We start from the raw sequence: 21385 nt of genomic DNA on the forward strand, positions 1-21385 counted from the left end.
AGAGAGCAGGGACAGGCTGCCACCACGAACAGAGAATGTGAGGAGGTGAGGAGGGATTTCACCACACATCCTTTGGGCCTGATTGATTTTTTCTTTATGATTGATTTGAAAGTCAATGTTAGAGAGACACACACACACAGATCTTCCAAACACTGATTCACTCCTTACATGGCTGCAACAGCCATGGTTGGGCCAGGCCAAGCCAAAGCCAGGAGCTAGGAGCTTCATCCACCTCTCTAACATGGATAGCAGAGGCCCGAGCACTTGGGCCGTCTTCCACTGCTTTCCCAGGCGCATTAGCAGGGAGTTGGATCAGAAACGGACTTGAACCAGTGCCCATATGATGTGCCGGCATCGTAGGTGGTGGCTTCACCCGCTGTGCCTGTTTGGTTCTGACCATTTGTGGTGATAGTAGCTGGTAGGGCTGACGTTGGGCCTGTGGTGCAAACACCTGCCTCTCCTGTCACTATCAGCGTGCCTGGGCTCAGCAGCCAGCTCTAGACTGCTGATGCATGCATACCTTGGGAGGTGATGGCCCAAGGAATTGAACCCCTGCCACCCACATGGGAGACCTGCATTAAGTTCTGGTTCCCTGCTTTGGCCCAAGCCAGGGACCATGATAGGCATCTGGAGGGGTGTGAACCAGCAGGTGCAAGCTCTATTTCTCTCTGTCAAATTCCAACATTAAAAACTAAAACAAAACCCCCCACCAGAGGAAGGTACCATTGTTTTCCTCACTTTGCAGGTGAGGACAAGGAGCTATTCTCTTAAGAGAGAAAGAGGAAGCAACATTTTGTCTGTAATTACAAAACACCGTAAGCCATCTCTTCAGGGTGCTGTTTTAACCGGAAGGAAGGAAGAAGAAACTCGGTGAAGGCAGAGGTAACAGATGTTTGCTGAAGGTTTTTCGTTCTATGCTGGAAAGTTCCATGTGGTGCCATTTAAGCCTCATCATAGGAAATAGGAGCCATTAGGCCCATCCTCCAGGCGGCAGACTGAGGCTCAGAGGAACAGACTCGTGTGTTCCACGGTCTGTGAGCCCCCAGGCTGAGCACGCTGTCCAGTCAGTGGCCCAAGTCCTCGGCCGCTGGTGCCCAGCTCCCCACTCTGCACAGAACAGACGGGGATGCCGGAGCAGGAGCTCAGCAGGTTTCCATAAGGAGAGGGAGAGAAAAGGTGTGCAGGGAGAGAACAGTGGGAGGGAGAGGTGACCGGGGAGGAAGTGCAAGCTCAGCTAGTCCTGTGCTGCCCACACACCAGGCTGCTGGGTTAAACATTGCTGGCAGCAAAAGGGAAAGGATGTCCGTGGAGAAGAGAATCGGGGGTGGCCGGGAGACAGGGAGCTTGCCCTCTGAGGTAGTTTGAAGTGCCCAACAGCAGTCACGTTGAAAACAGGGCAGCAGCTCCGTGTTGCCCTGGGTCGGCTTCGAAGCAGACGTTGGGACTTTCTCACCCCATAAGCAGGGCCCGGTCACCCTTGGTGCAATTAGCAGTCACACCCAGTCACACCCGGATGGCCCAAGCAAGAGGCCGAGATAAAAACTCAGAGGACCCCTCTCCTTCCGCTTGCTTCAAATGCACCATTCAGGCATTTGCTCGTTATCTCCTGTTGACCCACACCCTGGTGCCCAATATATACGGCTGGCCTCTGCCCTATCCCCCACCTCTCTGTGCTGGCACCCAGGACTGCTGTGGACCCCCCGGGACCTGTAAGTACTGGAGCTCTCACTTGAGTCTGGTGTGTGGCCTTGAAGCTGCACCTGCAGTGGGACCCCCAACTGGAGGCTTCCCTAAGGGGGCTCTGCAGGCAGGGACTCCACAGCCTCTGGCGGCTTCTTGGGGCAGTAGTGACCAGCCACCTTGATAGAGAAACTTTAAACCAGTTGTGTCCATAATGGGCACTAGTGCAGGAATAGACCAATAGATAAACAGTTGGGAAAAAAAATTGATATAGGTTTTAAAAAAACTGTAGGTGTGAGGGTCTCCTGACACCCTGCTGGTAACACCACGGTGGCTCCCGTGGGTGCGTGCTCCCCAGTGAGTTAATGTTGCCACAGAACTCGGGCTTTTTCTCTCCTCCAGCTCCAGCTGCAGAGGGGGTGTTAGCTCACAGGGTGGCCCGAGGTGTCCCCTTGTCAGGGTGCCATCCCTTTCCGCCTGTCTCCTAGCAACCCCATGAGAACTTGAGATGCTGCCAGGCCCAGTTCCCTCCCTTCTCACGCGAGGAATTCATGGGTTTCAGCAGAGCAGGGATGGATCTCGGGCCACAGCCAGCCCTGGAAGCCACGTAAGTGTGCATGGCCACGCCGGGCTGGCTTCCTGGTGCCCGCCAAGGAGCCCCAAGTCTCCCGTGCCTCTGGGCAGATGGGGTGCAGATCTGGTATGCAGAGGAGGGGAACAGGAGGTGCAGGCCAGGCTCCCGGTGGGCGATGGCTGCCGAGAGAGGTTTCAGCCTCAGCCTGGCAGTGTCCCTTTCACCACAGACAGCTTGAGGGAGCACTGTGCTGGGGACTACAAAGCGCACTTGGCCCCAGTCCACCAAGCCAAGCGACTGCTTCTCCTAAGAAGTCTTTGACAAACTTGCCAGACTTACCCCTGCCCCTACCCAGTTTGTTTTCTGGGTACTTGAGTCTGATCCCTGATGTTTGTAAGGCCGTCCATCACATAGGCTGAAGGTAAATGATCTCATTCATTTTAGGGACTTCTCATCTTGAACCATCACCAGCAGAATCCTGACCAGAGACCTCCTTGAACCTGCTGCAGAACGAGGACAGGCACACGGCCCACACAGCTGAGGAAGTCGGGCAAGATGGACTGTGACAGGTGAGCCACACGTGTGACTCTGCATGTAATAGCCACGTTTTTATCTAGGTAGTCTTTATGTGGAAGGCAGAGAAGAAGACAGAGAGAGAGAGAGAGAGAGAGAGAGAGAGAGATCCCATCTGTACGTTCACACCCACAGAGGCCTGCACAGCCAGGGCTGGGCCAGGCCAAAGCCAGGAGCCTGGAACTCAGTCCAGGAGTCCCGTGCAGGTGGCTGCATTAGCAGGAAGCTGGACTCCAGCCCAGAACCCTAGCACTCCCGTGTGAGAAGTGTCTTAATCGCTGTGCCAAGCGCTCACCCCTATAGGCAGCCTTTGGACAAGTCAAGGCTAATCTAGGCCTGTGGTTTTCCTGGGAAAAAAAAGTCACATACTCCCATTCTGAAGAAGGATGTCAATCAAGAACGCTCTGTTAAAATTATCTGTGCTACCGGAGGCCCCATAAGTTGCTTATGTACATTGTTATCTTTTGTGCTTCTTTGTTCTGCAGCTGGTTATGTGTAAATACTGCTGGGACTTTAGAATAAATGAGCCTTGATCAGCCTTGTTGTCTTGGCTCCATTCTCTGCACCTTTGTCCCTCTTTTCATTCCCACTCCCTCCTTCAGGTTCCGTTCCACTGGTGCGGCTGGCCCGCACACCCCTAGCTCTGTCTTAAAGTAAAAAGAGGGGTTGGCATTGTGGTGGTACAGGCAAGGCTGCTGCCTGCACAGCTGGCATCCCATTTGGGGCTGGTTTGAGTCCTGGCTGCTCCACTTCCAGTCCAGCTCCCTGCTAATGCACCTGGGAAATTAGAGGGAGATGGCCCAAGTGCTTAGGCCCCTGCCACCGACGTGCGAGACCAGGAACAAGCTTCTGGCTCCTGGCTTCAGTCTAGCCCAGCTGTGGCTATTACAGCCATTTGGGGAGTGAACCAGTAGATGGAAAATCTCTCTCTCTAACTGCCTTTCAAACAAACAAAAAAAGCAAAAAGAAACAGGTGCCATTGATTCTCCTTTCAGCTACTTTTTTTGTTGTGATAAAATACATACAACATCAAGTTTACCATTTTAACCATTTTAAAGGGAATGACCCAGTCAAGTCACATTTAGCCCATTCATGATCTGGTGCAACCACCACCTGTCTGGTTCCAGGACATCCCATCACACCCAAAGGGAGCCCGAGACCTACTGAGCATCACCCCAGCCCCTGACAGCCACTGCTCTGCCTTCTGCCCCTGTGGATTTTTTCATTCTAGACAATCCACATGAAGGGAGCTGTAGAACACCTGGCCCCTGGGCCTGGCTCTGGTCTCGGCCTGTCCTGCCCCCACGGCCGGTCTGTGCTGTGGCACGCGTCAGGTGTCAGTGCTGTCTGTGGCCAGCGATGTTCCATGGCCTGGATGTGCCTGTCCTGTGGATCTGACCACCACCGGGGGGCACTTGCCTCTTTCCTTTCTCACCTTGTAGCCATTATGGATAGCACTGCTGTGAACATCCAGTATTTGCTTGAACACCAGTCTTCAATTCTTTTGCGTAGACGCCTAGGAATGTAATTGCTGAGTGATAAAGTAATTCTGTTTTAACTGCCAAACTGTTTTCCACCACGGCCACACCCTACCGTTAGTGTTAATAGCATATGGTCCAGCCACACTCTCAGTGTCCACGGGGGATGGTTCTGGGACCCCTCACGGATACCAAAATCCTTGAATGCTCAAGTCCCTAACATAAGATGGCACAGTATTTGCCCAGACCTACAAACATCCTACTCTATACTTTATTTTTAAATGTACTTACTTAGGGGCCAGCATTGTGCATAGTGGGTTAAGCCACTACCTGCAATGACAGTATCCTTTGGGCACCAGTTTGAGTGCCGGCTGCTCCGCTTCTGATCCAGCTCCCAGTTAATGCACCTGGAAAAGCAGCAAAAGATGGCCCAAGTGCCTGGGCCCCTGACACCCGTGTGGGAGACCCAGATGGAGTTCCTGGTTCCTGGCTGCGGCCTGGCCCAGCCCTGGCCATTGCAGCCATTTCGGGAGTGAACCAGCAGATGGAAGATCTGTTCTTCCTCTTTCTCTGTCACTCTGCCTTTCAAATAAATAAAGTAAATGTTTTTAAAAAATCAAATAAATTCATTTTTGTTTTATCATGAGCAAGCCAGACAGGGCAAATAAGATTACAGATCAGGTCTTTTGATGGGTTTTGTTCCTGCTTTGTTATTGATTGTCAAGTTGATAGTCAGGATTTTTTTTTCTTTCTTCCCCAAAATTGTGCTTAAAAACCCGAGAATCACCTGCCCCTTCCGGTTTTGCCTCTGTTGGAGCTCCCCTCCTGGCCACTGCACCAGGAGGTCTCTGACTTAAATAAATCTTGCTTGGCCGGTGCCGCGGCTCACTAGGCTAATCCTCCGCCTTGCGGCACCAGCACGCCAGGTTCTAGTCCCGGTCAGGGCACCGAATTCTGTCCCGGTTGCCCCTCTTCCAGGCCAGCTCTCTCCTGTGCCTGGGAGTGCAGTGGAGGATGGCCCAAGTGCTTGGCCCTGCACCCCATGGGAGACCAGGAGAAGTAGCTGGCTCCTGCCATGATATCAGCGCGGTGCGCCGGCCGCAGCACGCCAGCCGTGGCGGCCATTGGAGGGTGAACCAACGGCAAAGGAAGACCTTTTTCTCTCTCTCTCTCTCTCACTGTCCACTCTGCCTGTCCAAAAAAATAAATAAATAAATAAATAAATAAATCTTGCTTTTAGATAAAATAAACAAATAGAATGAATTGATGCCTAATAATTGTACACACTTACGGGGCTCCGTGTGATCATTTAATGCGCGTGTAGGAATGCATGTAATGTAATGTGTAGGAAGGATGATGACTGGATCGAGGCACTCACGTCTCCAGCTCCTTAGACATTTCTTCTTTGTGCTGAGAACCTTCAAATTCCTGATGTAGGATCGTTACAAATGTGTGATAAACCAGGTGCCGTGCTACAGAACGCTGGAACCTGCCTCGCATCCCACTGCAGCTTGATGTCTGTTAGCCGACCTCTCCATCCCCACAGCTCCTTCGCCTTCCTAATCTCTGGAGACCGACTGTACTCTCTACTTCTACCACATTCAGCTTTTTAGCTTCCACTGGGAGTGAGAACGTGTGGTGTTTGTCTTTCTGAGCCTGGCACGCTCGCTCCCTCACTCTCTCTCTCTCACTCTCTCTCACTCTCGCTCTCCTTCTCTTTCTTAAGATTTATTTATTTATTTGAAAGGCAGAGGGACAGAGAGAGAGAGGGAGGGTGGGAGAGAGCTCTTCCATCCATTGGTTCATTCCCCAAATGGGCCAGGCTGCAGCCAGGAGCCGGGAACTCTGTCTGAGTCTCCCATGTAAAGGGCAGGGGCCCCAGCACTTGGGCCGTCTGCTGCTGCTCTCCCGGGCACATTAGCAGGGAGCTGGATCGGAAGCAGAGCAGCCAAGGCTTGAACTGGTGCTGCCGCATAGGCTCTAGTATCACGGGCAGCTGCTTGAGACCCTGCGCCACAGCGCGGTCTCTGGTTTATTCCACTTAGTTCCCCCGCCCCCCACCATTCCCGGTTCCATCCACGTCGCTGCAGACGACAGATTTCGTTCTTTTTGCAGTCGAATAGTGCTCCATTGTGTTCCTAGGCCACGTCTCCTTTGCCCGTTCACCCGCCGATGGACACACAGGTCGAGGCTGTGTTTTTGCCATTGTGAGCGGTGCTGCAATAAACAGGGCAGCGCAGTGAAGGCTTTGATGTGCTGGTTTCTTTCCCTGGGCTACATGCACAGTGGTGGACCAGCTACCAAACTGTTCTCACTCTTCCCGTCCTGCTGTGAATCGTCCGTCATTTGTGGGTTTTGTTTCTGTTTGTCCTGGGAAGCGCTGAGGTTTCCATAATTCCTGGGATCCAGAAAGAAGAGAAGGCGGCCGTGGAGAAACGCAGCCAACAGGTGCTGGCGGCTCTGAAAAAGCTGAACATCGAGGCCGATGAGGTAGGGAGGAGTCAGGGCCTGGGAGTTCTGGGGGCTCTGGGGTCGTCCCTGGGTGCCTGGGGTCCCAGCCCGACTCAGCCGGGGTGAGCAGAGGTAAGAGGAGGAAACAACAGCAACACAGAACAACGCCCTGTGCCGGAAAGAGCCCAGACTCCCTCTCATCCCCAACTCTTCCCAAGGATCGAACCCCTAACCAATCCTCCCCACAACGCCCAGGCCCCGGTCATTGCCGTGCTGTGCTCCGGTGGGGGGCTGCGGGCCCACATCGCCTGCCTGGGGGTCCTGAGTGAGCTCCAAGAACTCGGCCTGTTGGACGCTGTCACATACCTGGCAGGGGTCTCGGGGTCCACCTGGTAAGTGTCCCCTTTGGGGATGGGAGGCAGCAGGCTGACTTCTGAAACAATGCAAGAGCGTCGTCTTCCTGACGCCAAGTGCCTGCTCGTTTTTGTTTTAAAAAAAGATTTTATTTATGTTAAGAGGCTGTGTGTGTGTGTGTGAGAGAGAGAGAGAGAGAGAGAGATCTTCCTTCCACTGATCCACTCCCCAAGTGGCCACAGCAGCCAGGGCTGGGCCAGGCTGAGGCCAGGAGCCTGGAACTGGCGGTGGGTGGAACACAGCCCCTTTTAGCTTCTCTGCCTCTGTGATGCAGTATTGAGTTCAGTCTGTGTAAGACTTTCCACTCAAGAGGCCCAGACAGCAGGAATGAAGCACTCACTCCTGTGCACCTGCTCCAAGCCCAGGGTAGACATTACTAATTGATTGTGGCACATTTTCTGTGCAAGAGCCAAGAACAAACCAGGGAGCAGGGGCCAGAGTGAGATGGGGCAGGCTGAGGCAGGAATGTTGGACCTAGCTGGATAGATTGAATTTCTTTCTAAGCTCAAGCTTTGACGCACAGCTGAGTTTTGAGCTGGGCACGGAGGATAAGGTTACTGGTTAATGGAGACAGTTGCATGAAGAGCGGAGAAGCAGAGTGTGGGAGTGAGGCAGGTCCTGCAGGGTCTCACCCAGGACCCCAGGACGCCCTGAAGCCTGTCTTACATGCTGAGCGGTATGGCACAGTGTTTAAGAGAACTGCCTCGCTACACAACCCCGGGGTGCTGCCGGCACAGGGATCTCATGGTCTGTTACTCTGCGGCACACGACACTGCACCTCAGCCCTCCTATTCTCGGCTGAAGTCCTTGCAGGCTGTGCATTCTCATTCCATGGTGTTCTTTGTGTTTTTTTGTGAATTGCTCACCACTTCCTCTGATCACCACCCTACCTATGAGGAAGATATGCAGAGCCAATGCCCTCCTGCCCGCACCCTCCCCGCTTTCCTGGTCCACACTTCTGGCTCCCAACCCGCTCCCCTGCCCCTGTCCGCCAGGGCGATGTCCTCGTTCTACAATAACGAGGGTAACACGAAAGACACAGAGGATGACCTGAAACGTCGATTCGACCAGAAGGACTGGGACCTGACCCAGAGCATGTACAGAACCATCCAGGCGGCAAAGGAGGACACTTACTCTCTGACCGACTTTTGGGCCTACATGGTGGTCACCAAACATACCCGAGAAGTAAGTGGTTCCCGCCCAGGACCCCTGAGGAGGGTGGCCAGAGAGCCCAGACCTCTTCCAAATCTGGTCACTTGGATGTGGCCTTGAAACTGAAGTATGTTGGGGTTTGCTTGCAAGTAGCAGAACTGGACTCTGATTCGCTGATGCAAAGTGATCCAGTGATAGCACTTATTGGGAAGATCCAGGGGCCCCCAAGAGCAGGAAGGGTCCAAAGCAAAAGCTCTCTCCATCCCTTCATCTCTCCTTGGCTGCTCAGTATCTTGTATTCACGTCTGTCTGCGCTTGTGTCTGGCTCTCGTATGTCAGGAGGACTTCGTATTTCTGCTTCTCTGTGCACAGAACAGCAAGTGTTTCCCGCACCCCCGGATGCCAGCTGGGTTCACCCTGGGAGCCTCCCACCGGCTGTCCTGGGATGCCGCCCACACTGCTTGAAGACGTGGCTTGCCAGCTCAGTGTGGGGTCCGAATGGGTGTGGCTCCCAGGGTGACCTCAACACGGGGTGCTGTTCTCACAGAAGAGGGTTTAGGATGATCGTGTATCTAACCGCTGGGTTGGGTTGAGCAGTGGTCCCACTCTTAGAAATGGGAGCAGCAGGACATAGAAAGCCTGACCTGTGGGATGGAGACAAGGAGAGGGGAGGAGACTGAAGTTACTGTGGTTGGGAGTAGGGTTTCCACAGGGCTGTGTCACCTGGGTGAACAGGTGTGGTTCAGCAATGACAGAGGGGACCAGGTACGCGTGGCCACTGGGAGCATAGAGCTGGGGTTTTCTCCCTCTCCCTCTCTCTCTGACCCCCACCCTCCAGTGGTAACTTGATATTCTCTCAAGCTTCATCGAGGTATAGTGGGCACACACAGAATTGAACATGCATCCAGATTTAACGTCTGCATGTTGATGAGCTGAGACATATGCACACACCTGTGATACCATCACCACAATCAAGATTCCAGACATACCCATCACCTCCAGAATTTACCTCGTGTTCTTCTGTGCTCTGTGTGGACATGGGAAGGGGAGGGGATAAGGACACTTAACATGAGATCTGCCCTCTTAAATGACACTAGGTGGAAGGAGCCAGTCGCAGACGGACTAACGCGGGCGATTGCACCTCCAACCTCGCAGAAGTGGAGAATGTAGCAGTGGCTCCCAGGGCCAGGGTGGGGAAGAGGGAAATGGAAGGCGTTGCTCAGTGGGTGTAATGTTTAAGTTAGGCAGCACGAGTCGGCTCCAGAGCTTTGCTGTCCAACGTAGGGCCTGCAGCGGATGGCACTGCGCCCCCTAAGGCGCATTGAGGGGGAGGCTGTCCTGAGCGCAACGCACGCATCTTACCTGTGGACGCCAGCCCTGCCAGTCTTGCTCGTGGAGAACATATGGAGGCCCCCTTGAGAATCCTCCACTGGGTAACTCCCACCCAGTCACACCCTCTTTGGCTGCACTAATTTTCCAAAAGTATTCAAAATAGAAGTTCCCCAGCCCAGTGAATGCTTTCAGTTCCTAGATACAAATTCTGCTTGAGCCCCATGACATACGGAGGTAGCCCTAAGACAACATGGTCTGGGGTCAGGCTTGTCACCAAGACCAGTTAACTCAGTTAAAACTCCAGGCTTTGCAGATAGAAACCCTGCGTTTATACACAGCGCAGGGACTGGTGTTGTGGCACTGCAGGTTAAACCGCTGCCTGCGACGCCAGCATCCCCTGTGCGTACCAGCTCAAGTCCCGGCTGTTCCACTTCCAGACCAGCTCCCTGCTAATGCATCTGGGAAGGCAGCAGAGGATGGGTCCCAGCCACCCATGAGGGAGACCTGGATGGAGTTCTTGGCTCCTGGTTGCAGCCTGACCCATCCCCAACCACTGCAGCCATTTGGGGAATGAACCAGTGGATAGAAAGTTGCTTTCTCTATCTCTCCCTCTCTCTCTCTCTGTAACTCTGCCTTTCAAATAAATGAGTGACTATTTAAGAAAATAAAGAGAGTCCCTATTATAGAGAGGAGAAGGAAGCCGAGGAAGGAGATGAGGGACAGTGCCCAGGTTGACCCAGTGAGTAGATGGTGAACATGAGGGACCAAGCAGAGCAGTCTGCCTCCAGAGCCTGCACTCAAATAAATAAATAAATAAAGTAAATAAAGTTTTGTTTATTTGAAAGGCAGAGTGGGGAGTAGGGAGGATACAGAGACAGAGAGAGAGAGAAAGATCTTCCTTCCACTGGTTCACTCCCCAAATGGCTGCAACAGCTGGGGCGGGGCTGGGCTGAAGCCAGGAGCCTGGAACTCCATCCGGGTCTTCCATGCGGGTGCAGAGACCCAAGCACTTGGGCCATCTCCCGCTGCTTTCCCAGGTGCATTAGCAGGGAGCTGGATCAGAAGGGACTTGAACCCGTGCCTGTATGGGATGCCAGCATCACAGGAGGCGGCTTAGCCTCCTACACCACAGCTCTGGCTCCAAGAGAGCCTGAACTCTTAACCAACCCCAAAGTCACCTCCCCAGGCACAGGAGGAGGTGCACAGGCAAGGCTGGAGTTGGCACTTCCCAGGGGGACCAAGGAGCGGGATGTACAAAAAAGCGGTCATTTTAAAGCCGTTCATTGACCACCTACTGTGGCTGCTGAGCCCGTCGTTGAAAGGAGTCTTCAAAGATGAACAGGAAGGAGAAGGCAGGACACTGCAGCCGAGGGAGCACCCCGTGCGTCATCTCGGCACTCTCTACCCAAAGCTGCAGGAATCCTGCTTGTCCAGCATGAAGCAGCCTGTGGACGAAGGAAGGCTGCCCTACCCGCTCTTTGCAGCCATCGATGTTGACTTCCAAACCGCCTGGAAGGAGAAGAAATCCCAGAGTAAGAGAATACCTGGAGGGAGGGGCAGGGGAGGGGTTGCAAGGCACGGAGGGAGTGAGTGTGGGGGTGTCTTCCTGCCGCTGCCCGTGGTGAGCCCAGGAGAGCGCGGGGAAGGCCCAGAGTCACCGCAGGGCACACGCTTGCTCTGCGTGCACGGGGACAGTGAGAGCCAGCGCGGGGCCTCTTTCCTCTTCACAGGTCAGCTTCACCCAGATGCTCTTGACTTTGCAGCCTGGCTGGTTCCTCTCTGGGCCCCAGGCTCTCTCAGAGATCCAGCCCTCCTGAGCCAGGTCCCCAAGCATACACTGTGTGTGCTCACCTGATGGCTCCCCATCCGTCAGGCAATGCTCCCGGTGCCTGGACGTCATCTCCTGAATGCTTCACCCCTTGCCCCCCAGGAGGGACCCCTGTGCCGTTTCCCCACCAGCATAGGCACAGCTAACTCTCCTTCCCATAACATCCCAAAATCCAGTCCTTTCCAAAACCTGTAAGTCACCTCTCCTCATTGAAACCCCTAGTCCTCGCTCCACCACCCCTAAGCCACCCGGGCTCACGGTCTGGAGGACTTGTACTTACTTCCTCACTGACCGCCCTGTCCCGGGAGGTCACCTCCTTCCGTGGCGGTCTGATGGACAGCCCCAGACTGAAAAAATCTGACCCTGTGCTTTCCCTCCTTGAAATGCCCCGCTGACCTCCCAAGTGCCCACAGATCGGTCTTATAGCCATGAGGCCTGACCCCTCCCCACACTCCCAGGCCTGGGAGGCTGTACGATGGAGGAGGAGAAAGATGGAGATGAGGGCTCAGGCTCTGGGGAATATGGGGAACAGGAAGCCACAGAGATTGTGAACCACCACCAGCTTGACAGCGGCTCTCAACAGCCATGGGACGAGATGCCCACGTGGCCTCTGAGCCCACACACAGGCAGAGATGTTCCAGCGTCTGGGTTGCCAGTCCTCCTCCAACAGATTTGCTCTCTCCGAGCACCTGCTGCATTCTGGGCTCCGTGGGTGCCGGGGACTCACTCTTGTTTGTCCTGCCCAGAGACCTGGTTTGAGTTCACGCCTCACCACGCCGGCTACCCTGCGCTCGGGGCCTACGTCTCCACCACCCACTTTGGAAGCAGATTTGAGAACGGGAAACTGATCGAAGCTAAGCCTGAGCGAGATCTGGCCTTCCTGAAAGGTGGGTCCTGGCATCGTGGGGAGGGGACGGGAAGTCGGGGGAGGCGGTTTTGCCCCTGGCTCTGCCCAGCTCCTGTTTACAAGTATTTCTGGGAGGAAAGAAAAGGCCCTGGGGGCTTCCTAAGGAAGGGGCTTTGTTCTTCCTGCTGAGGAACCAGTTTGTCCAGGGGCTCCTTAATAGCACAAATCGCAGAGTCTTAGCAGACAACCTAGGAGAGGCAGCAGGATGGCAAGGGCTCAGATCCAGGGCTGCAGCTGCCAAGAGCGAGATCCAGGATGTGTTCAGGGCATCAGCAAAACAAAGGGCCTACAATTTTCTTTAACAAAAAGAGTGATGGAACAAGCAAGTGTGTGGGCTAACAGTTAAGACACCTGCCTCCCATGTGGGAGTGTCTGGCTCCTGACTCCAGATTCCCACTAATGCAGGCCCTGGGAGGCAGCGCTGAGGGCTCACGTAGCTGGGTCCCTGCCACCCACGTGGGAGACCTGGATTGAGTTCCAAACCCCTGGCTTCAGCGCCAAGCATTGTGGGCACTTGAGGAGTGAACTAGTAGAGGGGAACTCTGTGTGTGTGTGTGAGCATGTGAGTGTGCGTGTGTCTCCCTCTCAAAACACATCAACAACAAAAACAACCAGGTATTTACACAAAGAAAAATAAAAAACCATTAAAGAAGTGGTGGTGCAATCGGAACTTGCCGAGGTTTTCTTGATTGTCGCTTTGACAGTCATCCTACTTTCAGGATGGCACCGTGAACCTCGCAGCATGCAGGGGCTGGAAGGTGTCCCCCGTGGGATCAGATGGCGTCACTGCATGGGACCAGTCCAGCTGAGTTGTCACATTCGGGGAGGGGCATGTACCCGAGGGTGTGGCTGTGGCAGCTGTGGCGGGTCTCACAAACAGAAACAGCTAGTGGCGGGGACAACTCAAGGATGGTTGAATTTCCACTTATTCAGCAAATAATTCAGATACACACTTGAGCCATTATCCAGGCTTCCCAGTGTCTCCATCAGCAGGAAGCAGGAGCCAGAGTTCGGGGTCGGACCCAGGGTCCCCTGTAGGACAGGGGCATCCTAACCACTAGGCCACACAACCATCCTAGGTCTAATTTTGTCACAAAACAAAGAGACAGGAGCAAGCAGCCGCCAACACAGGCTTTGCTCAGCAGGGTTGAGCTTGGGTTTCTGCTCCTCCACCCATGTTGCATTTACACTCACCCTCTGCGTCTGCCACGGTGGCCATGTCCACTGAGTTGGCCCCTTTTCAGGAAGAGGGCAACACCTCCCAGGAGCCCCCCCCCCCCGCCGTGCCATCTGCCCAGACCAGGGCTTGACCTCCCCCTAGCTGCGAGGCAGGCCGAGAGATCTTTGCCCTGTCCACTTCTGTCCCGAGAAGTGCAGATGCAGATGCAGAGCTTGGGGTGGCCTTGGGGCGGTCAACAGTGGCTGGCTGGCTGGCTCCATCCACAGCGTGGTCCCCAGAACAGGCACCCCATCTGTCTTGTTTACTGCTGCCTTCTAGAAAAGTGCCCGGTGCTCTTGCCGCTTCCTGAGTGCAGGAACAGTCGTCCCTCCCAGCGCAGAGTCGCACGGTGACTTACACCCACTGCCGGGTGTCAGAGCTGTGGGGGGAGGCGTTCTGACTGCATTTCTGTTTCTTCTGCAGGTTTATGGGGAAGCGCTCTAGCTAGCATGGAAGCCATTAAGGAGTGCATTATGGGTGAGTGGAGAACAGAGTGGTCAGTGCCTAGAGGTTATTTTCCACGAGGGAATCGGCAGTGCTTTCCTGGTCCATGGCAGAAGGGAGAGCCGCACTTCTTTGTTCAGACAACTGCACGTTCTAGCAAATCGCTGCCGCTTTTCACACACTCACTGTGGGCAGCTGGAAAGACTGCCTGGGACGGAGTGGCGCCCTGGGACACAGGAGCCCTGTGGCCGCTGGGAGGTTACTTAACCCCTCTGGCCTCAGTGTGTGCATCTGTAACCGGAGAGTCACTGTGGTTATGTGGGCAGGCCCACTGCTTAAACTCTGTGACCCAATGCCCCCGGCCAGAACGTGGAGAAGAGAGCAGTCCCCAGCCTCACGTATTGGATGGGAGGTTTCAGTGACCAGATGTGTATAAGGTACTTAGGGCAGCGCCTCGCTGGGTCTTGTTACTGACAGTTCACAGCTGTAACTACTCATCATTCATTTAACACCTAAGCTAAGAGATGTCCCCAGGTAGCCAAGCACAGTGGTGGGTCGTACGCGCAAGTATTGTCCTTTGACCATGGTGTTCGCCGTACGTTGTTTCAAGGTCAGTCTGATAGAAGCGTGAGCTTGTGGGATACATCGGAATTTCACTTCCACAGTGGGCCTTGCTAAGCTGGCTCTTAGCCGGGGTCTCCTAACGTGTTTGCTTGTTTGCCATTTCCATGGTATAAATGTCCCCTCCCTGGCCAGTTTGAGTTCACTGAACACAAAGGTGGAAGGCAGGTGTACAAACCAGCTCCTGGGGCCTTCCGCGGGCTCCGGCCCGGCACTGCCATTTCTAGCTCAGAGATGCCTCCCGCCCCAGGTCATCTATATTTGCTTTAAAAACGGCCAACACCATCGCTGGTGGCTTTGGTGCACCGTCAGTGTTCTCACCTCTGTTGTCTTGCAGAAAAGTTACAGAAATGGAAAGAAAGCTTGCATCCGAAGTGTGAGTACAGAGAAGGTAAGCACCCTGCCTCGCTGTGCATCAGTAGTGAGAACACGGAGGGGGCAGTGGCTCAGAGCCAGCCGTCGGCAACCCATCCCCCCTGAGGTGGATACTGCTGGTGTCGGCCCTGCTCCACTGGCCATCACTCGGGCTTGAACGTACTCCCCAGAGTTCACAGTGACAGTGCTGGGAGTGTGGGGGGTGTCTCATGACCTAGTGAGAGGGGACTGGCTCAGGTGAATGGGCGATGGTGTCATCTCGGGAGGGGTTAATTATCACGAGAGGGGGTCCTGAGGAACGGGGGTGCTCTCTTCACCGCGCTCCATCTACCACGGTTGCAGGAGAAGGCACTGGCAAGCTGTAAGACCTTCCCCAAGACTGTGTGGGCAGGCGTCATGAGAGAGAGACAGGGAGAGGTGGGACATAGGAGACAGAGAGGAAAGGGTTATATTTCGCTCACCCAGAAGAAGGGTGGCCCACCCCGACCTGTCCTGCAGGCGGGGTCTCAGGAATCCAACCTCTTTGCATCTGGTTGCTCCTCCTCTCCACCCAAGATCTCCTTGTTTGTCCCACAGTAACCTTGAAAGGCATGGCCATCAACAAGTCCGGTCACGTCGGTCTCACAGGTCAGTCACACGGCCCCCAGAGGAGACTGCAGTACAGCATGCCCAGTCACGTCGGTCTCACAGGTCAGTCACACAGCCCCCGGAACTGCAGGGGAGGCAGGCAGCGTGGTCCTGTGTGCCAGGGTGCAAGTTCCTGGTGCCAGCCAGTGGGGCTGCTGTCGAGCTGGTTTTCTGTGACTGTAATGAGATACCTGAGGCTGGGCAGTGTTGCAGAGAAAGGAGGTTTATTTGGGTCACAGCTGTGGCAGCAGCTGCTTTGCTGGCAGAGCCATGGGCCATGCAGGCATAGCATGGCAAGAGACAGGCTGGGCACCTGGGTCTCTGCAGGTCTCTCTGTGTCTTCTTACAGAGCCAGGGCTCCAGCACGGGGGCTTCCCCCGTGGCCGCCCCTGACCCTCATCGCCTCCCAGCAGCCCTGCCTCTCAACAGATCTGGTTTCCACCTCTTACTCTCTCACAGTGGGGGTGACATTTCTTTAGTTACTTTTAACTGCTTTTTTTAATTAATATAAAGAGAAAAGATTTCATGTCATTCATCGATACAATTCTGAGAATATAATGATGCTTCCCCTCGCATCCTCGCTCTTGCTCCCTTTCTTTTTTAATTTTTGCAATACCATATTTTTGCTTTTCTTTATAGTCAAAGGTTTGATGCCCCACTAAATGGTTCAACAAGTAAAAAGTAGAAAGACCACTGTCCCACAGCAATATAGACAGGGGCTGTGAACAGTAATCAAATCCCAAGATGTCCATTTCACTCGTACACATTAAATTTTTTATATTCCATGTACTAGCTACAACCCAGAGAAGAATGTGCTATTGTCCTTTGGGGTCTGGCTTATCCCAGGAAGCATCACCATCTCCAGTTGCCTCCGTTTTGTGGCAAAAGTCAGGATCTTACTTTTTTTTTTTTTTTATGGCTGAGTAGACCATTTTCTTTATGTAGCCATCAGCGGATGGCCATCTGGGTCCATCCCAGAACTTAGCTCTTGTGAGCTGCTGTAAACGTGGGGGCTCAGGTGGCTCGCTCATATGCTGATTTCAGCTCCTTTGGATAAATCCCCTGGAGTGGGATGGCTGGGTCATTTTTAGTTTTCTGAGGAATCTCCGTTCTGTCTGCTATAATGGTTGCACAGTTCACGTTCCGTAGGGATTCTGGTTCAACACACAAGCCTTGCGGGCCTTGGCCACGCCCAAACCACAGCAGTGGGGTTGGGGGGAGGCCCTCCTCTAGGTGCAGAACAGGGACTCCCCATATCCCCACGTGGCAGAAGGAAGGCCCGGGAGGCCCGGGAGGCCCCCTCGAAGGGCACTGACCCCACTCAGGAGGGCTCCACGCTCACATCATCATCACCTGTCAGAGGCCGGGCCTCCTAAGTCCACCCTAACCATTGCAGGTTGGGACCCCAGCCTGGGACTTGGGGGCCACCAAGCACTCTGGTCATCCCCGTCTCACTCTCTCTGCTCTGGACACAAACACCCCCTTCTCAGTCCCACCTCAGGGTCTCTGCACCCACTATTTTCCCTCAGAAACCCACAGGCCTCCCTCCCATCCTCCACCCAGGGGCTTTGCTCAAAATGCCACGTCCTCAGAGAAGCCTTCCCTGACCACCCTCCTCATGCCCCCGCCCCCAGCAAGCCGGTTTTCCTCCTGGTTCTGGCTGCCCAGAGCACACCACATGTGGCTTCCCTGTTTTTGGTCGCTTCCACTCTCCGGAGCCCTGGGGCCCGCATAGGGGGTGCCCGAGATTGGAAAGTCCTCGTTTGGAACCTGAGGCGACGTCAGCCTGCCTCACACTCGGCCTTGGATGTGCGCCCGGGCCTTGTCCCTTCCTCAGTGCCTAGGGACGGAACCCGAGCTGATGCGCTCGGAGCTGCTAGGGGTGCGGAGGCGGGGAACGCGTGTGCCATCCCCGGCTCCCGGGAGCCTGGGACGCGGGAAGCTGAGGCCTGAGGGTGACGTCAGGGTGTGAGGGGGAAGGAGAGGCCCCGCCGGAACCCGAGATGCGTGCGGGAAGCCTTTGACGGAGCCGGAAACTGAGGCCTGAGAGCCGGAAGTTGAGGCCGGAGACTGACGTCAGGGTGTGAAGGGGAATGAGAGGCCCCTGTGGTCCTGGGAGGAACCCCATCTCTCGCATCCTGGGCCGACGGGCACGCCGCTCGAGCTCAGCTGTCCCCATCTTACGGTGGCTCCAGTTTGGGGGTGGCGGAGGTTGCCCCCATCTCCTGTTGGGTCCCCTGAAGCGAACGAAGTCTAGGCGGCAGTGAGGTCTCCTCCTCTGGGGCCAGGGAGTTTCCGTCCCTCAGCTGTATCCACGTCCATCATGGGCTAAGGGTGGGCCTGGGAGGGACGTCCACTCTCAGGTACCTTCCCCGTGGCAAAGCCTTCACGAGCAAAGCTCACAGCGGCCGGGGCGTGGACCCCCGCATCGGTAGAGACCCGAGGGGACTGGGGGAGGCAGCAAGGCACCAGGGACCTTGAGGGTGAGCGCTTGCTGTCTCAGCAGGGTCGGAGGTGGACGAGGCTCTGCTGGATCTGCTGCTGGCCTACGTCCAGGATCCCAGCTCCAGCAGCGTCATCGACAGGCTCCAGGCCCTGCAGCTGCAGCTCGCAAGGGAAGGTTTGTGCACCAGGGGGTGCCCGCAACCCCTGCGCGGTGGGGACCACGGGGCTGGGAGGCCGTGATGCAGGGGTGGCTGCTTCCCCTTGACCCTCACCGGCTCCTCTGGCGAGAGGGAGGAGGCGGGGGTCAGGGGAGGCGCCGAGCCAACAGGAATGTAATCAGCCTTGGGGACTCATTCGAAGCACTGCGTCATCGGGCATCCACGATGACGTCACTGGGCCACGGCCTCTCAGGGACCAGCGCCCCACGCATGTGTGGTCTGTCTTGGACCATGAACTAAGCAGAGCGGCTGGGGCTGGGGAACGCAGGGTCCTGAGAAGGGCGTTCAGCTCCTGCCGATGGTCAGCATTCCGGGAGGAGGGACCCCTGCTTCCAGGCAGCGTGGACTCAGCCCTGCGCTCTGTCCAAACGCCTCAATGTCCAGTCCTCACCACCATCCCATGGCAGAAGCGCCAAGAGATTGAGTGGTCCAGCCCAGGGGACACAGCTCATAAACAGCAGTGCTGGGTTCAGATCCGCCTCCTCTGGCCCCAGGATGCACCAGGGCGATCCGTAACAGTTACCAGCCAGAACACCTGGGGTCTGTGGGAAATCTTCCTCCTTTTCAGTGCTGCTGACTAATTCCTGGTTGCTTTAGCACATGGGTGAACGTGTTTGGGGACAGGATCTGGTTGCCACAGAATTCCCGTGAGAGACAGAGCAGGGGAAGAACCTGGGCATGTGCCTCAGTGCCTCCTTCTCTGTGCAGTGGGGTACCCTAGGGCCTTCCTCACAGGGATGGGGGAAGGTGGGAGGAGGGAGTGCACGCTGCAGCCGCAGGTGGGCCTGGCACAGGTGGGAGCAGTCACATCAACAATGACTCACTCCTGATTCGTGGGTGTGGCTGAGAGCAGATGAGGAGAGGGCTTGGAAGTGAGCCCTGGAGTAGAGTCAAGAGAGACTGGACAGTAAGAGCCACTGAGGCCACAGCGGGGAGAGAGAAGGTGACATGGAGAAGGCACAGCCCGCATAGGAGGAGATGCTGGGCATCGTGAAAGGTGAGATGGAACCGGGGACACAGATGGTCCGAGGGGGTGACCACCTGGGTTTCTCGAGACAGGTCGAGAGGTTGAGCCCGAACACACCTGGCTGGCTGAGATGATCCAGCATTGGAGCAGCATCCCCCCGGAAGAGCAGGGCCAGTTCCTGGAATACCTGGTGTATAGCTTCACGAGAGAAGAGGAGACCCCTGTAGGCAGTGAGAGGAGTGGCCCGATGATGCAGTGCAGAATGTACAGTCCGATGAGCACCGTGAAGAACATCTTCCGTGAGTGCTGATCCGTGAGCCCCCGCCCCCTCCTACTCGCCCATGGTCCCGCAAGGTGGCAGCTGCAGGAAGCAGCCAGATTCCCACGGTCCATGCACGCACTGGGGTGTCCTGAGTTGTTGGTGCAGGTTGGAGGGGATGGACCAGGTTCTCACAGTCGCGAAGAGATGGAGAGTAGACAGGTGAGCCAGCCACAAACAGGACCACCTAGACGGAGCGAAACTCCATGGAGACGGAAGGAGGGGAGAGTGCAGGCGGCTGGTGAGGAGGTGTGGCAGGAAACTGGGACAGAGAGGCGGGACACACCAAGGCTCTTAGCAGGGAAAACAGCTTGATTCTTCTGCCAGCTGGTCCAGGGGAGGGTTCAGTCTCCAAATTCCGGGTCTCAAGCAAAGCAAGGCATGGTCTGATGTCCCCAGCTCAGACAACTGTTAAGCTTCCTTATGCATACTGTTATACCGGCTTTGGGCTACAGCGATTGCACTGCCCACACAGCCGCCACACAAAGTCACCCCCCGTGTGCACCTGTGGCTGACCTCGCTGGATTTGTGGTGTTTCTCAGGAAACCCCTCCACCCCCCATTCCAGGTTTCTTTGTTCTTTTCTATCTGGAGGGGAGGGGCCCCTAGGGGTCCCTGCCACAGAGGAGGGGCTGCAAGAACCACTTACTAAGCCCGCTGCCTGGGAGCACCAGAGACAGCCCCGGGCCCTGCACAGCCGGCCTCTAGGGCTTCCGCTGTGAGCCACCAAAAGTCTGTTCCCTTTGAAGACTCCAGCTACCTAGCAGCTGTCAAGGAGAGGAGAGCCTCGTTCTCTATCTTCAGGCTTTACCTCTCCCTCTCTCCTCTCTTTTGAAAAATGGCTGTCACATTCAAAATGGTGCGTGTTTTACAGTGGGGGCCACCGATGTCCTGAGCCGTGGACATTGTGTACTATCCGGATTGAAGTAAACATGTCTATTTCCGCGAGCGCTCATCCTTTCTTTGGGGTGACAGCATTCGAGACCCTCCCTCCTAGCCTTGTGAAGTAGGCAATGCAGTGGCATTGTCTGCAGTCACCCTATGGGCAATACAAGAACGCATTTCTCCTAACTACAGTGTAGAGCCCGTCAGCCAGCCAATCTTTCTGCCAGCCCCCCAACTCTCCTCAGCCTCTGATGGCCACCATTCCACTCTCCACTTCCATAACGTCAGCTTGTTTAGATCCCACATGCGCGTGGGGTCATGCGGTGCTTGTCTTTCGGTGCCTGGCTTATTTTCCCTTAATGCAGTGACCTCTGGTTCCAACCACGTCCATTGCAACTGACAGGGTTGCATCCTTTTGCTGGCTGAACACTATTTCATTGTGTGGACAGACCGCATTACCTTAACCATTCGTCAGTGGATGGTCACTTAGGTTCATCTCTTTTTTAATCTTACATAAATTCCTGGTTTTAGTCTCTTTAGGGTGAACTCTGTCCACTCCTTGGTTTCCCTTGTATATAATTTAAATAGCAAGCCAGCCACTAACTTGGTGCCTTTGAGATATTCTTGGTCAGGCTCCCTTTATTAATATCGTTTTTTATTTGAGAGACAGAGACGGAACCCCCAGCCACTGGTTTGCCCCCTAAGTGCCTTCAATGGCCAAGGTTAAAGCCAGAAACTCGGTTGAGGTCTGCCACGTGCGTGTAGGAAGCAAATTCCTTGAGTCATCGTGGCCACCTCCCAGGGTGTGCATTACCAGGAAGCTGGAGTCAGGAGCCAGGGCTGGGAACGGTGCCATTCACTCCAGGGTGGGATGCAG

The 21385-nt window shown here is 55.1% G+C and overlaps 1 protein-coding gene across 2 annotated transcripts in view; it reads left to right on the forward strand.

The window, feature by feature from the left end:
- The first annotated feature begins 1577 nt into the window (after positions 1–1577).
- The window catches only part of PLA2G4C (phospholipase A2 group IVC), a 29784-nt gene continuing 9976 nt past the window's right edge, over positions 1578–21385 (forward strand). Inside the window, exons 1-12 of one of the 2 annotated variants that reach the window (XM_089319383.1) lie at positions 1578–1709; positions 2699–2823; positions 6684–6795; positions 7012–7148; positions 8166–8355; positions 11066–11186; positions 12229–12369; positions 14032–14085; positions 15011–15064; positions 15625–15738; positions 18182–18295; positions 19398–19604. In XM_089319383.1, the coding sequence (XP_089175509.1) occupies positions 2810–2823; positions 6684–6795; positions 7012–7148; positions 8166–8355; positions 11066–11186; positions 12229–12369; positions 14032–14085; positions 15011–15064; positions 15625–15738; positions 18182–18295; positions 19398–19604 (1258 nt within the window). In that variant the 5' untranslated portion in view covers positions 1578–1709; positions 2699–2809. Of the gene's footprint in view, positions 1710–2217; positions 2288–2698; positions 2824–6683; positions 6796–7011; positions 7149–8165; positions 8356–11065; positions 11187–12228; positions 12370–14031; positions 14086–15010; positions 15065–15624; positions 15739–18181; positions 18296–19397; positions 19605–21385 lie in introns of those variants that run through there. The other variant, XM_051837440.3, reaches the window with a different exon arrangement.

Source organism: Oryctolagus cuniculus, chromosome 18, assembly GCF_051225735.1.
Source record: "Oryctolagus cuniculus isolate XC-2025 breed Fujian yellow rabbit chromosome 18, ASM5122573v1, whole genome shotgun sequence".
Lineage (NCBI taxonomy): Eukaryota > Metazoa > Chordata > Mammalia > Lagomorpha > Leporidae > Oryctolagus > Oryctolagus cuniculus.